At 45.0% G+C, this 14799-nt stretch overlaps 2 protein-coding genes across 26 annotated transcripts in view; both read left to right on the top strand.

The window, feature by feature from the left end:
* Positions 1 to 3597, top strand: part of LOC310827690 (uncharacterized protein) — a 119633-nt gene extending 116036 nt beyond the window's left edge. For all 25 annotated transcript variants that reach the window (XM_083704010.1, XM_083704009.1, XM_083704007.1 and 22 more), the window contains one exon: positions 109 to 3597. In XM_083704010.1, the coding sequence (XP_083560136.1) occupies positions 109 to 2024 (1916 nt within the window). In that variant the 3' untranslated portion in view covers positions 2025 to 3597. The remainder of the gene's footprint in view (positions 1 to 108) is intronic.
* A 3381-nt stretch (positions 3598 to 6978) lies between these two features.
* LOC310827715 (uncharacterized protein) lies at positions 6979 to 13739 on the top strand. Its single transcript, XM_083704086.1, has 6 exons — positions 6979 to 7389; positions 7953 to 8456; positions 8657 to 8738; positions 8998 to 9080; positions 11426 to 11552; positions 11994 to 13739. Exons 2-6 carry the CDS (start codon positions 7971 to 7973, stop codon positions 13460 to 13462), a joined length of 2247 nt encoding a protein of 748 aa, XP_083560212.1. The 5' UTR covers positions 6979 to 7389; positions 7953 to 7970; the 3' UTR covers positions 13463 to 13739.
* Positions 13740 to 14799: the final 1060 nt, after the last annotated feature.

Here is a 14799-nt window from a genome sequence, read left to right on the forward strand (position 1 = left end):
AACAAAAGACGTAAAAGAAAAGATCCTGGCTTTTTTATCTTTGTTGTTCCAATATTAAAGAGCTGCATTTCTTCCTGAAGCTCTAATGAATTTCTCTCTTGGTTGCAGGTGCTGAAGAATTGCAAATGAAGAATGAGGGAGACCCCGACAGAATCCAAACACAAGAGAAGCCGCTTAAATATTCAGGGTCTGGAAAGAGATTGAGTGAGAGCTCCCACTCCACTTCCAATCTAACAAATCTCTTGGGGAAGAAACAATATCAGTGTTTGGAATGTGGAAAAAACTTCTGTCGGAAATCCAACCTCACTTCTCATCAAATAACTCACAGCACAGAGAAACCATATCAGTGCCAAGAATGTGGAAAGAGTTTCAGTTGGAAGAGAAGTTTCACTTCCCACCAAAAAATTCATACAGGAGAAAAACCCTATCAGTGTTTGGAATGTGGAAAGAACTTCAGTCGAAAGGATGCTTTCACTTTCCATCAAAGAATTCATACAGGGGAGAAACCATATCAGTGCATGGTATGTGGAAAGAGCTTCAGTCGGAAGCAAAGTCTAACTTTCCATCAAAGAATTCATACAGGGGAGAAACCCTATTCTTGCTTGGAATGTGGAAAGAACTTCCGTCAGAAAGATAGTCTCACTTCCCATCAAAGGATTCATACAGGGGAGAAACCATATCAGTGCTTAAAATGTGGGAAGGGGTTCTATGGGAAGAATATGCTCACTTCTCATGAAAAAATTCATACAGCGGATAAACCCTATCAGTGCTTGGAATGTGGAAAGAGTTTCCGTCAGAAGAGTGAGCTTACTTCCCATCAAAGAACTCATACAGGGGAGAAACCATATGAGTGCATGGAATGCGGAAAGAGCTTCACTCACAGAGCTGGCCTCGTGTACCATCAAAGATTCCATACAGGGGAGAAACCATATGAGTGCTTGGAGTGTGGAAAAAAGTTCAGTTGGAAGAATATGCTTACTTCCCACCAAATAATTCACACGGGGGAGAATCCCTATCAGTGCTTGGAATGTGGAAAGAGCTTCAGTCGCAAGGATAGTCTCACTCTCCATCAAAGGATTCATACAGGGGATAAACCATATCACTGCTTAGAATGTGGAAAGAGCTTTACCCAGAGGGCCGCTCTCATGTCCCATAAAAGAATTCATACAGGGGAGAAACCATATAAGTGCTTGGAATGTGGAAAGAACTTCGCTCACAAAGCCGGTCTCATGTCCCATCAAAGAATTCATACAGGGGAGAAACCATATGAGTGCTTGGAATGTGGAAAGAGGTTCAGCTGGAAGAATATGCTCACTTCCCACAAGATAATTCACACAGGGGAGAACACCTACCCGTGCTTAGTATGCGGAAAGAGCTTCAGTCGGAAGGATAGTCTCACTTCCCATCAAAGAATTCATACAGGAGAGAAACCTTATCAGTGCTTAGAATGTGGGAAGGGGTTCTATGGGAAGAATATTCTCACTTCTCATCAAAAAGTTCATACAGGGGAGAAACCCTATCTTTGCCTGGAATGTGGAAAGAGTTTCCGTCAGAAGAGCGAGCTCACATCCCATTACAGAATTCATACAGGGGAGAAACCATATCAGTGCTTGGAGTGTGGAAAGAGGTTCACTCACAGAGCTGGTCTCATGTACCATGAAAGAATACATACAGGAGAGAAACCATATGAGTGCTTGGAGTGTGGGAAAAGGTTCAGCTGGAAGAATATGCTCACTTCCCACCAAATAATACACACTGGGGGGAATCCCTATCCTTGTTTGGAATGTGGAAAGAACTTCAGTCGGAAAGATAGTCTGACTTCCCATCAAAGAATTCATACAGGGGAGAAACCATATCAGTGCCTGGAATGTGGGAAGAGCTTCACTCAGAGAGCCAGTCTTATGTACCATCAAAGAATTCATATGAGAAGGAACCATATCGGTCCTTGGAATGTGGAAGAGCTTCAATCAGAGGGCCAGTCTCACTTCTCATCAATTAACTTACCATGGGGCGAAACTATATAAGTTTTGGAATGTAGAAAGAGCTTTACCCACTCACCGTCAAAGAATTCATATGTTGGAAACCATGGAAATGCTTGTAATGTTAAATGAGCTTCAGCCATAGCTCCAATTTCACTTTCCATCAAGAAACTCACATTGAGGAGAACCATAGAGTCTCAGAATTATAGAGCTGTAGCATTTGAGAGGATTCTGTGTGTTGTCTAGTCCACCCACCTGGAATGCAGGAATCTACACTATGGCAGATGAGCATGCAACCTCTGCTTAAAAACCTCCATGGAAAGAGAACCCACCTTCTGAGGCAGCCTGTTCCACTGTTGAATAGCTCTTATCCATAGAAGGTTCTTCCTGATGTTTAGTCAGATTCTCTTTTCTTGCAACTTGCATCCATTGCTTCAGGTCCTATCTTCCAGAGCAGAACAAAACAGGCTTTCTTCATCTTGTCCCCTCTTCCATGAGACAGCCCTTGAGATATTTGAAGATGGCTATTATATCTCTTCTCAGTGTCTTCTTTTCTAGGCTGACCATTCCTCATAAGGCTTGGTTTCCAGACCCTTGAATGTCTTGGTCACCCTCCTCTGCACCCATTCTGGTTGGCTTGTTTTTTGTTCCTGTTCCATGGTGTTAGGGATTAGGCAGAGGAGGAATGTTGGAGACCACCTCCCCAGCCTGACCTTTCCAGAGAAGAAGACAGTTCAGAATTACAACAGGGGTTTGAGGGAGGTCACAGCTCAGAGGCAGATGAGGGGGAAAGCTGGGAAATAAGGGGAGATGAGGAGGAGGAAGAGGAATCACTAGGAGGGCAATAGCTGACAGACACAGTGTCTTTATAAAGCATTCTAGACCCTCCTCTCCCAGAACCCGGCAAGCCTTGTGGTACCTCGGGTTAAGAACTTTGTTTCAGAATGAGAACAGAAATCGTGCTCTGGCGGTGCAGCAGCAGCAGCAGGAGGAGGCTGCATTAGCTAAAGTGGTGCTTCAGGTTAAGAACAGTTTCAGGTTAAGAACAGACCTCCAGAACGAATTAAGTTCTTAACCCGAGGTACCACTGTAGAGCAAAGGGCCCTCAGCGCCACCTGTAGGGGAGAAGGTGACAAATGAGGGAGAAAAAGGGAAGAAGAGGAGTTTGGATTTGATATCCCGCCTTTCACTCCCTTTAAGGAGTCTCAAAGCGGCTAACATTCTCCTTTCCCTTCCTCCCCCACAACAAACACTCTGTGAGGTGAGAGGGGCTGAGAGACTTCAGAGAAGTGTGACTGGCCCAAGGTCACCCAGTAGCTGCACATGGAGGAGCGGAGACGCGAACTCGGTTCACCAGATTACGAGTCCACTGCTCTTAACCACTACACCACACTGGCTCCCAGGGAGTGGAGAGTCATGCAGGACAACACCATTAGTCCCAGAGGCTGTGTTCCAAGCCTCTGTCTGTAAATATTGAATAAAAAGCAGATGGTAAGGACTTTTCATTGTCTGTTCCTGACAACCTGCTGTGGGAGCTGTTTCCTCTGCTGCCTGACATGTAGACTAGTCTGACTTTTATTGTATGTCAAAAAATTCATTAAATCTCCTTCTGCCCTCACTCTTTTGGATGCTTCCTTGATTTCATTCACCAACGCAGGATCACTCTGAGCATTTTGGTCAGGGAGACGAAAGCACGTTCCAAGTCCTACTTTTCGAGTAGACAGCAGAGAGGAATGTGGGTCTTGGTTAAGTGGGGAATAATTTACACTCTGGTTTTGAAAAGCTGAACTAGTTCTAACTGAAGAACGAAACTTAGAGCTGAATCCATAGCTCATATGCCATTCTTCCTTCCCCTACCAAAAAACTGAAGCTTGCAGTGAGAGACCTTGTTGATTCTAAGATGGCTCTCCTGTGAACTTAGTCTCTGCCACGTGAAACCATAGGTCAATGGGTTTCTCTTTTATGATACCTGCCTCTCTAAAATTGGGATCTCATCTAAGCTTCTGGCTCCTCAAGATATTCCTGCTGGGGCAGAGCTGAAAACTTAAGTTTCTAAAGCGTTATGGCCCCTAGGATGGAGTTCTGAGGCTTTTTTTAAAACTGGATTTAGCTCCTCGCACACAGTGCTTTCACCATGCCCTTGTTAGAATTTCAATGGATTCAGCAAACAAATGGGGATACTTAGCCCTGCAGTTACAGAGCTGCTCAACTCAGTTTTTCCTCTGATGCTGTGTCACTGGCATTGAGATCAGCTGTGCCCTGAGAACATTTGTGCATGCTTGCTTTGTACCTGCAGCTACAGGAAGGCGGATTGTGCCCTTCATTGATCATTTGAGCATCTGCAAGCCAAAGCCTATTACAGTATAAAGTGGGGGAGAATACAACTCTTTCCCAAAACCTTTTCTCCCAGGACCTTTTGTTCTCCAAGAGAAGAATTTCAAAAAGAGATTGCAGCGTGAAACTGCTGGATTGCAGCTGATGAATTCTGTCACCTTTGGCTGGAATGGGGGTAATAGATTATTATGTGTTATTCTGATGTACGTGTGTTATTTTTATTTATTTATTTATGAAGCTGGGGGACCTGAAGTGCTAGTTCCAACTGGTTTTAAATTGAAGAACGAAATTTACAGCTTAGTTTATATGCCACTTCCCCTACCAAAGAACTGAAGCTTGCAGTGAGATACACCTACCTTATATTAACCAAGATTTTGAACAGATTTTATGGAATAAATGAAAAAAAGCAAAAATATGTTTTGAAATTTGGGAGTGTGCTGAGGTTGTCAGCTACAAAACGACGGAGGAAGCGTGGCGCAACACTCAAGGAGGAGCCTGGCGTAGCACTCAATCGGAGAGACAACAGCCCCAGGCAACCTTACGGATCCCCTAGAAAGGCAGCGATGTTCTGCTGGTCCGGATTGTAGAAAGGGCTTTCCTTCTCTCCTCTCTCTCTCATACACACACGTGTCGTCCCTGTTTAACAACATGGAGTGTTCCTCAGTACAAGGGGAAATACACGAAGGTGCATGAAAGCCCCACTATCGGTTGACCCACTGGGATAACCCCTCCTCCTCCTCCCCTAGGAAGGAGACTCCTGCTTCTTGCAGAGCCTTTCCCCTTCCAGCTGCTGCTCCTCCTGTTTCTGGCCAAGGGAGGGGGCAGCTCAGAGCCCAGCCAGGACAGCCCCCCCCAAAATGAAGCCCCTCCTCTGACTGTGCGCAATGCACAGATCTCCTGCTTCGGAGAAAGAAAGCGCAGAGAGAGGTGTGCTTGGTGCGCCCAGATTTGCAAGGGTTAAAAGGAGCTGAGCCGGATTACTAGAGGGGGAAGGAGATCGCGGAGTGGGTGGGGCCAGATCCTGCCGAGCAAAACTCCCTCCCCCGCGTCACTTCCTGCAAGTTTTGTCTGTCTCCTGCGCAAGGGCTGCCTTGGTGGCCCCTCGGGGGTTCAGGTGAGTCTCCTCTCTCTTCCCCCTTTGGGTGCAGGGATGGAGAAGGGGGTCCCAGGGCAGCCGGGGGGGATGTATTGGAGAGGGTCCTGTGCATGTCATGCATGGGGAGGGAAGCCGGGGAAGGGGCGAGTTTTCAGGTGGAGGTTTGCAGCGGTGCTCTTTGTAGGGATGCGATGCTCGCCGCTTTGGCGAGGAAACAATGGGCTGCAAACAGCCCCCTGCAGATCTAGGAAGCAGCCACATCTGTTAGAAGAGGTTGCAGCCAGACGGAAACATTCCGACCTAAAATCCACCCAAACAATAAACGCAACTTGACCTATGCAGTAAATAAACAAGGAATGTTGGAAGATGGAGGGCAGAAAAAGTGCGTCTTCATGCGCCGAAGAGTTAAACCTACGGAACTCCCTGGCAGGAAGCAGGAATGCCCACCAAGCTAAATAACAATGATGATTATTATTATACCCCCCCCCCCCGCCCATCTGGCTAGTTTGCCCCAGCCACTCTGTTCAGCTTCCAACACGTATTAGAACACAACAAAACAATAAATAATAAAAATCCAATCCAATATAAAAAGTCACAGTAAGATAAAAAAACAACAACTTATATAAAATAAAACAATATTCAATAATGCATTATAATCTAATTGTTGTTGTTTGGTCATTTAGTCATGTCCGCCTCTCCGTGACCCCCTGGACCAGAGCACGCCAAGCACTCCTGTCTTCTACTGCCTCCCACAGTTTGGTCAAACTCATGCTGGTAGCTTCCAGAACACTGTCCAACCATCTCGTCCTCTGTCGCCCCCTTCTCCTTGTGCCCTCCATCTTTCCCAGCATCAGGGTCTTTTCCAGGGAGTCTTCTCTTCTCATGAGGTGGCCAAAGTCTTGGAGCCTCAGCTTCAGGATCTGTCCTTCCCGTGAGCACTCAGGGCTGATTTCCTTCAGAACGGAGAGGTTGGATCTTCTTGCAGTCCATGGGACTCTCAAGAGTCTCCTCCAGCACCAGAATTCAAAAGCATCCATTCTTCGGCATCAGCCGAAGCATAATGAAGCATCAGCCTTCTTTATGGTCCAGCTCTCACTATAATAATTACTATAATCTAATAGGAAACAGTAAAATTAAACATAAGCAAATAACAATTAAACAATATATACTTATCAGTTACAATAAAGAATTACTAATACATGATCTATAAAAATAAAGGAAAGTCTCAATGCATATAATATCACAAAACATACAAAACCATGTAGATGGTTTTAAAAGAGTAATGAGGCCAATTCAGGGTTCCCATGATTCTGTGGAGGAAGCCAGGGCTCTTCGAAATGCTCTGATCCTGCTTTGCAAACGCAGTGCTGACGGGGCCTGAGTCTCTGCCTGTGGTCTTTGCCCTTTCCTTATGGAATAACTTTTTATTGGGTTTTATAAGCTGGGGTAATAAGTAGGAGTAATAAATGATACAAATAAATAGATGGAGTATTTTTGTGTCATCTCTAGATCACAAAAATACTATAATAAATTTGCAGGCAAATTCACAACATATGCTGAATTATAGGTAGTCAGTGCATGAGTTCCTGGTTCGTGAATGGGTTTAAACAAAGCCAGAAAACGAGAGAGCAGAGTTAACAGTCATCAACACATGGCCAAATTCCTAGTCAGGAGCCCTTGTTTAATGAGGAAGAGTAATTTCCCCCTTCTGTTAACAATAAAACAGTATAAAGTGTTGGTCTGTGCATGAACATGGGAGGAGCATTCCAAGTGAAGATAATGATTTGTGTTTAAATGTAGACCATACTCCTCTCTCAGTCTCCTCTTTTCCAGGCTAAACATACTCGGCTCCCTCAACCCTTCCTCTTAAGGCTTGGTTTCCAGACCCTTGTTCGTCTTGGTCACCCTCCTCTGCACACGTTCCAGCTTGTCCACATCCTTCTTAAATTGTGGCGCCCACAACTGGACACAGTATTCCAGGTGTGGTTTGACCAGGGCAGGATAGAGTGAGACGGTTACTTCCCTTGATCTAGGCAGGTCCTCCCAAGTTCCCCAGTACTTCCTAGCAGGTGAGGACCAGATCCAAGATAGATGATCCCCTTGTTGCTTCTTCCACCTTCTGGGAAATGAAATCTTGTGAATGTTGGAGATTCCAAGGGGTGATGGGAGGGAGAGCAGCTCTTGAGGACCCCAGGGTTGGAACCCCCCTTCTAGCCTAGGGTCCAAATTACACTCTGTACAAATGACTCACTTGTCAGTTACCGTTCTGACTTGATTCAGATACTGAAAATACTGAAAGGCAGGAGGCTCATTCATAGCACAGAAATCTCTTCAGTTGCCTGCACATTTTGCATGGTAACTTTCCTTCTAGGAGGGCTAGAGGCTTGCTTCTCTTTCTTGCCTGCTTGTTTCTTGAAGAAAGCTAAGAATCTGAGCTGTGAGGGGGTACAGGCCTTGATCCTAGCAAGTCTCAACCATGCTTTCTTTTTTCTTCTCCTGACAGTGTATGAATTTTATAACAGAACAATGTATTTGCTCTGTAGGATTTGGTAGCACCTCTCATGAGGACAGACAGAACTTGGCAGAAGACCAAGGGTTCCTTCCGATATCTTGGAGACTTCATGAGAACCCAGATGGATGAGCAAGACTCAGCTGGCCCTGAAGCAGGAAGAGACCATGCCATCAAAACCGAGAGCAGTGAAGGATTCAGGGAAAGCTCCATGCAGAAGATCCTGGGTGAGGAGGACACCCTCCACTCAGATGTGCAGAGCCAGCGGTTCAGGCAGTTCTGCTACCAGGAGGCCAGAGGACCCAGAGAGGTTTGTAGCCAACTCCACCACCTTTGCCATCAGTGGCTGAAGCCAGAAAGGCACACGAAAGCTGAGATGCTGGACCTGGTGATCTTGGAGCAGTTCCTGGCTGTTCTTCCACCGGAGATGGAGATCTGGGTGAGGGAATGCGGAGCGGAGACCAGTTCCCAGGCGGTGGCCCTGGCCGAAGGATTCCTCCTGAGTCAGGCAGAGGAGAGGAAGCAGGCAGAGCAGCAGGTGAGAGAGACTTTCCTCTGGATACTCCCAAGGGGCTCTGAACATGAGGGAAAGCATACCCAAATTCTCTCCTAATGGCCCATCCTTTTTTGGGAAAGCATCCAAGGAATGATCTCAGATAGCACCAAATTTTCCCCCTCAGACATTCTTTTTCTAATCCATCTCCCCATTCTCTGCTTTAATATTTGTTGCTTCTTCAGGGAAAGGATTTATTTGCAGAAGTGGGCTTAGATTCCTTTGAGACAGAGAGGAATCCGTTGGACACCAGAGAGAGGCCACTGGGTAAGGAGGAATCATTTTTTTCTCTGTTTGATCACATTCTGTGGATTTTGAAACTAATCTGCAGGTTCTTTTAATCATCTTGGAGAAGACACTGAATTGTGTATTTTTGCACAATTAAAATATGAAATGGATACCAATGTCTCACATGCACTCAGCAGGTGACACTATTTCTTTGGTCCATCTGTGGTTAGAGATGCACTAATTCGCCTCTGAGGAAAGCATGCACTCATGGTCTCCCACCTCCCTTTATTTCTCACAGGTGACAGAGGGATGCCAGCAAGGCCTCCTCATCCATCTTTCCATGGTAGTGGAGAGGAAGCAGTGGCTGTAGAACCAGATGAGGTAAGGGAAGGAGCATTGTGGGGAAAGGAGCAGTCAGGGTTCCTCTGAGGCCGAGGAAGTCTCTCTCTTCCTGCTCTGTCTTACTGCTATATTGATGGTGGAATGCTAGTATATGTTGGGAAGCTGGTAAGAAACCATAGAAAAACGTTGCCAGGATTCAGATAATCAGCCTCATCCGTTGCACAATGGGCTTCTCCCCCCTTTCCTCCTACTCCCTGCGCACAGGGAGAGTAAAAGGGGGATCCTTCCCTCGGCAACAGGAATGCTTTTGTGGAAAGAATGATTTGAAAACCACTATGTAGCATTCCACGCGTTCATACAAAGATGAATACCCATCGTTTAAAGACACAATAAAAAATACATCAAGATATTAAAGGAAGCACCCAGACTTAAAATGTGCAGCACAACATTCCCATTAAAACAACATAGCAATTAACAGGCAGAAAACAACAGAGCAATGCCATAGAATTCTAGAATTGCAGAATTGGTAGGGACCTAGCTACTTTAAATGAATTGAAATCTCCAGGGCCTGAAGGATTGCATCCAATAGTACTAAAGAAGCTTGTGGATTTAATTTCAGAGCCTTTGTCTATTATATTTGAGAAATCTTGGAGAACAGATGAGGTCCCTACAAACTGGAGGAGGGCAAATGTCCCCAGCATTAAAAAGAGGGGGAAAGGAAGAACCAGTTAACTACAGACTGGTGAGCTTGACATTGATACCAGAGAAGGCTCCAGAACAGATAATTCAACATTTGGCCTGTGAGCATTTAAAAAAGGATGCTGTGAGTAGTAAGCATGGGTTTCTCCAAAGTAAGTCATGCCAGACCATTCTAATTTCTTTTTATGATGGAATTACAAACCTGGTGGATCAGTGGAGTGCTGTGGACATAGTGTATCTTGATTTCAATAAGGCTTTTGACAAAGTCCCCCGTGATATTCTCGCGAGGAATCTGGTGAAGTGTGGGCTGAACGAGGTAGCTGTTAGGTGGATTTGTAGCTGGTTGACTGACTGAACCCAAAGAGTAGCCATTCATGGTTCCTCGTCATACTGGAAAATAGTGACAAGTGGGGTGCCACAGGGATCTGTCCTGGGCCCGATGTTGTTCAACATCTTTATAAACGACTTGGCTGAAGGAACTGAGGAGTTATTAATCAAATTTGCAGATGACACCAAACTGGGAGGGGTAGCTAATGCCACAGAAGACAAAATCAAAATTCAAAATGACCGTAACAGATTAGAGAACTGAGTGCAGGCTAACAATGTGAATTTCAGTAGGGACAAATGCCAGGTTCTGCACTTAGGCAGGAGGAACCAGATGCACAAATATAGGATGGGGGACACCTGGCTTACTAGCAGTACATGTGAAAAGGATCTCAGGGTCTTGGTGGACCACAAGCTTAACATGAGTCAACAATGTGATGCAGCAGCAAAAAAAGTGAATGCTATTCTAGGCTGCATCAACAGAAGTCTAGTGTCCAGATCAAGGGAAGGAATAGTCCTGCTCTAATTTGCCTTGGTCACACCTCACCTGAAATACTGTGTCCAGTTTCGGGAGCCACAATGTAAGAAGGATGTTGACAAGCTGGAACATGTGCAGGGCGACTAGGATGATCAAGGCTCAGGAAGCCAAGCCTTATGAGGAACGGTTGAGAGAGTATGTTTAGCCTGGAAAAGAGGAGCTATGATAGCCATCTTCAAATATCTGAAGGGTTGTCACATGGAGGATGGAGCAAGCTTTTTTTCTCCTGCTCTAAAAGGCAGGACTTGAATAAAAGGCTTCAAATTGCAGGAAAGGAGATTCTGACTAGATATACGTAAAACTTTCTGACACAGCTGTTCAACAGTGGAACAGTCTCACTCTGGAGGGTGTGGACTCTCCCTCCTTGGAGGTTTTTAAGCAGAGGTTGAATGGCCATCTGTCAGGGATACTTTAGCTGAAATTCCTGCAAGGGGTTGGACTAGACGGCCCACAGGGTAATAGAATCCTAGAGTTGGAAAGTACCCAAAGGTCATCTAGTCCTACCACCAACGAAGGAGAGTCTACAGTTTCACAAGGGAGTAGCAGTTATATTTCATTCTGTTACTTCGGCTGGATGAGAGGATTTGCAGCTGGTTGCCTGACAGAATTTCAAGATGATGAACATAGATGGTCTGTGGTGCATGAAACCCTAGATCAATGTTTGTTTGTTTTTAATCTGCCTTTTCTAAGTGCTCACAGACCGAATGTTTGATTATCTGTTCTAGGACCTTTCCTGGTATTGATGACAATGTCACTGGCCAGTTAGTGTAGTAGATCATCTTTATGCTGTCTTAGAGGAATATACTTTTCTTTTTCATTTTAGGGTCTGGTGTGCTTTGAAGATGTAGCTGTTCATTTCACAGACGAGGAGTGGGCATTGCTGGATCCTGGCCAGAGAGCTCTGCATAAAGAACTAATGGAGGAGAATCATAGAATCATGGCTTCTCTTGGTAAGGCTCCCTGTTGGATCACAATATCTGTTTTGAAATTCCATACGTATATCTATGTGACAAATCTCCAATATTTTGATGGAGCTCAGCAGGGCAACCTATAGCAGCTGGGATTCTAACACACCCACAGCTCTAAAAGATTTGCCTGCAAATATTCCTCCTCCAGTTATGTCTTTTTAAACAGTGATCAGGCTTGACTGAACTGCCAAGGCCTTTTAAAATGTAGGCTTTAAGGTTGTAAGGGAAGTTGAAGGAATTTCAGTTGGGTTATTCGTTTTTGGTTGACGAAAGAGATGACTGATATTGGAGATGGCGCAGATTCCATATTGGACTCAACATAATCCATCAAAGAAAAGAGCCTGGTTTTTTATCCTTGTTTTTCTGATATAGAAGAGCTGCATTTGTTCCTGAAGCTATAATTAATTTCTCTCTTTGGTGCAGGTGCTGAAGAATTGAAAATGAATGAGGAAGACCCCGACAGAATCCACACACAGGAGAAGCCGCTTAAATATTCAGGGTCTGGAAAGAGATTGAGTCAGAGCTCCCACTCCACTTCCAATCTAACAAATCTCTTGGGGAAGAAACAATATCAGTGTTTGGAATGTGGAAAGAACTTCTGTCGGAAATCCCGCCTCACTTACCATCAAGTAACTCACAGCGGGGAGAAACCGTATCAGTGCTTACAGTGTGGAAAGCGTTTTAGTTGGAAGAGAAGTTTCGCTTCCCATCAAAAAATTCATACAGGGGAGAAGCCCTATGAGTGCTTGGAATGTGGGAAGAGCTTCAAACGGAAGGATGCTTTAACTTTCCATCAAAGAATTCACACAGGGGAGAAACCCTATCAGTGCATGGAATGTGGAAAGAGCTTCAGCCGGAAACATAGTTTGACTTTCCATCAAAGAAGTCATACAGGGGAGAAACCCTATACCTGCTTGGAATGTGGAAAGAGCTTCAGTCAGAGGGCCAGTCTCACAGTCCATCAGAGAATTCATACAGGGGAGAAACCATATCAGTGCTTGGAATGTGGAAAGGGGTTCTATGGGAAGAATATGCTCACTTCTCATCAAAAAGTTCATACAGGGGAGAAACCCTATCAGTGCTTGGAATGTGGAAAGAGTTTCCGTCACAAGGGCGAGCTCACTGTCCATCAAAGAATTCATACAGGTGAGAAACCGTATCAGTGCATGGAATGTGAAAAGAGCTTCACTCAGAAATCCAGTCTCACGTCCCATCAAAGATTCCATACAGGGGAGAAACCATATGAGTGCTTGGAATGTGGAAAGAGGTTCAGTTGGAAGACAATGCTCACTTCCCACCAAATGATTCATACAGGGGAAAATCCCTATCCATGCTTGGAATGTGGAAAGAGCTTCAATCGGAAGGATAGTCTCACCCTCCATCAAAGAACTCATACAGGGGAAAAACCATATCAGTGCTTGGACTGTGGAAAGAGCTTCACTCAGAGAGCAGGTCTCATGTACCATAAAAGAATTCATACAGGGGAGAAACCATATCAGTGCATGGAATGCGGAAAGAGCTTCACTCACAGAGCTGGTCTTGTGTCCCATGAAAGATTCCATACAGGGGAGAAACCATATGAGTGCTTGGAGTGTGGAAAGAGGTTCAGCTGGAAGACAATGCTCACTTCCCACCAAATGATTCATACAGGGGAAAATCCCTATCCATGCTTGGAATGTGGAAAGAGCTTCAATCGGAAGGATAGTCTCACTTCCCATCAAAGAATTCATACAGGGGAGAAACCATATCAGTGCTTGGAATGTGGAAAAAGCTTCACTCAGAGAGCAGGTCTCATGTACCATCGAAGAATTCATATGAGGAGAAACCATATCAGTGCATGGAATGTGGAAAGCGTTGCATTCAAAGAACCAGTCTCACTTCTCATTGAGTAACTCACAGTGGGAAGTAACTACCTCAGTGCATGGAATGGGGCAAGAGCCTCAGTCGGAATAATAGTCTTACTTCCCATCAAAGAATGCATAAAGAGTAGAAACCATATACGGTAGGTGCGTGGAATGTGGAAGGAACTTCAATCAGAGGGCAAGTCTCACTTCCCAACAAAGAACTCACAGTGGGCAAAAACCGTATCAGTGTGTGGAATGTGCTTCATCTGGAAGGAAAGTCTCAGTTCCCATGAAATAATTCATACAGGGAAGAAACCACATCAGTGCATGGTGTCAGGATGACATGTGGGTGCTAGCCAAGATAACAACCTGGGACTCCAGCCAGCTTTACAAGATTTATTAAATTCAAAAACTATTTACAATCCGGAGCTCTTAAAAGCATGTCTTCCTCAGTCACTATCAGTTGCCGGAAGTGGCTCCTGTCTCTTCCCTTTCCAGCACAGAAACTTCCTGAGCCACCCCCCCTTTTCCTCCTCTCTCTACATAAAGACTGAAGCGTCGGAGGCTCTTCCTTTTTCTCTGTTTCCATGTTTCCTGACAGCCCCTCCTCCTCTTCTCTCTCTGACGAAGTGCAGCTGCTCATTAGAGGAGGCGGCTTCCTGTACATTCCGATCTCTCCCCCCTTCTCAGCCAACAGTTCCCTGACACATGGAATGCAGAAAGGGCTTCACTCAGGATCAAAGTCTCACCATCAAAGAATTCATATGTTGGAAACCATAGAAATGCTTGTAATGTGAAAGGAGCTTCAGCCGTAGCTCCACTTTCACTTTCCATCAAGAAACTCACAATGAGCAGAATCATAGAGTCTCTGAATTATAGTGTTGTAGCATTTGAGAGGACTCTGTGTGTTGTCTAGTCCACCCTGTTCCTGGCAACCTGCCGTGGGGGTTGTTTCTTCTACTGCCTGACACGTAGACTAGTCTGACTTTTATTGTATGTCAAAAAAATTCATTAAATTTCCTTCCGCCCTCACTCTTTTGGATACTTCCTTGATTTCATTCTCCAACGCAGGATCACTCTGGGCATGACAAAAGCACCTTCCAAGTCCTACTTTTCAAGTAGACAGCAGAGTGGAATGTGGGTTTTGCTTAAGTTGTGATTAACTTACAGTCTGGTTTTGAAAAACTGAACCAGTTCTGAATGGCTTTAAACTGTGGAATGAAATTTACAGCTGAACCCATAGCGTATATGCCACTCTTCCTTCCCCTACAAAAAACTGCAGCTTGCAGTGAGAGACACCTACCTTGTTGGTTCTAAGATGGCTCTCCTGCTAACTTGGTCTGTTGCACATTGATCAATGGGTCTCTCTCTCTATCTCTTTTACC

This window comes from Podarcis gaigeae (assembly GCF_964106915.1).
Source record: "Podarcis gaigeae genome assembly, chromosome: 12".
NCBI classification, from domain to species: domain Eukaryota; kingdom Metazoa; phylum Chordata; class Lepidosauria; order Squamata; family Lacertidae; genus Podarcis; species Podarcis gaigeae.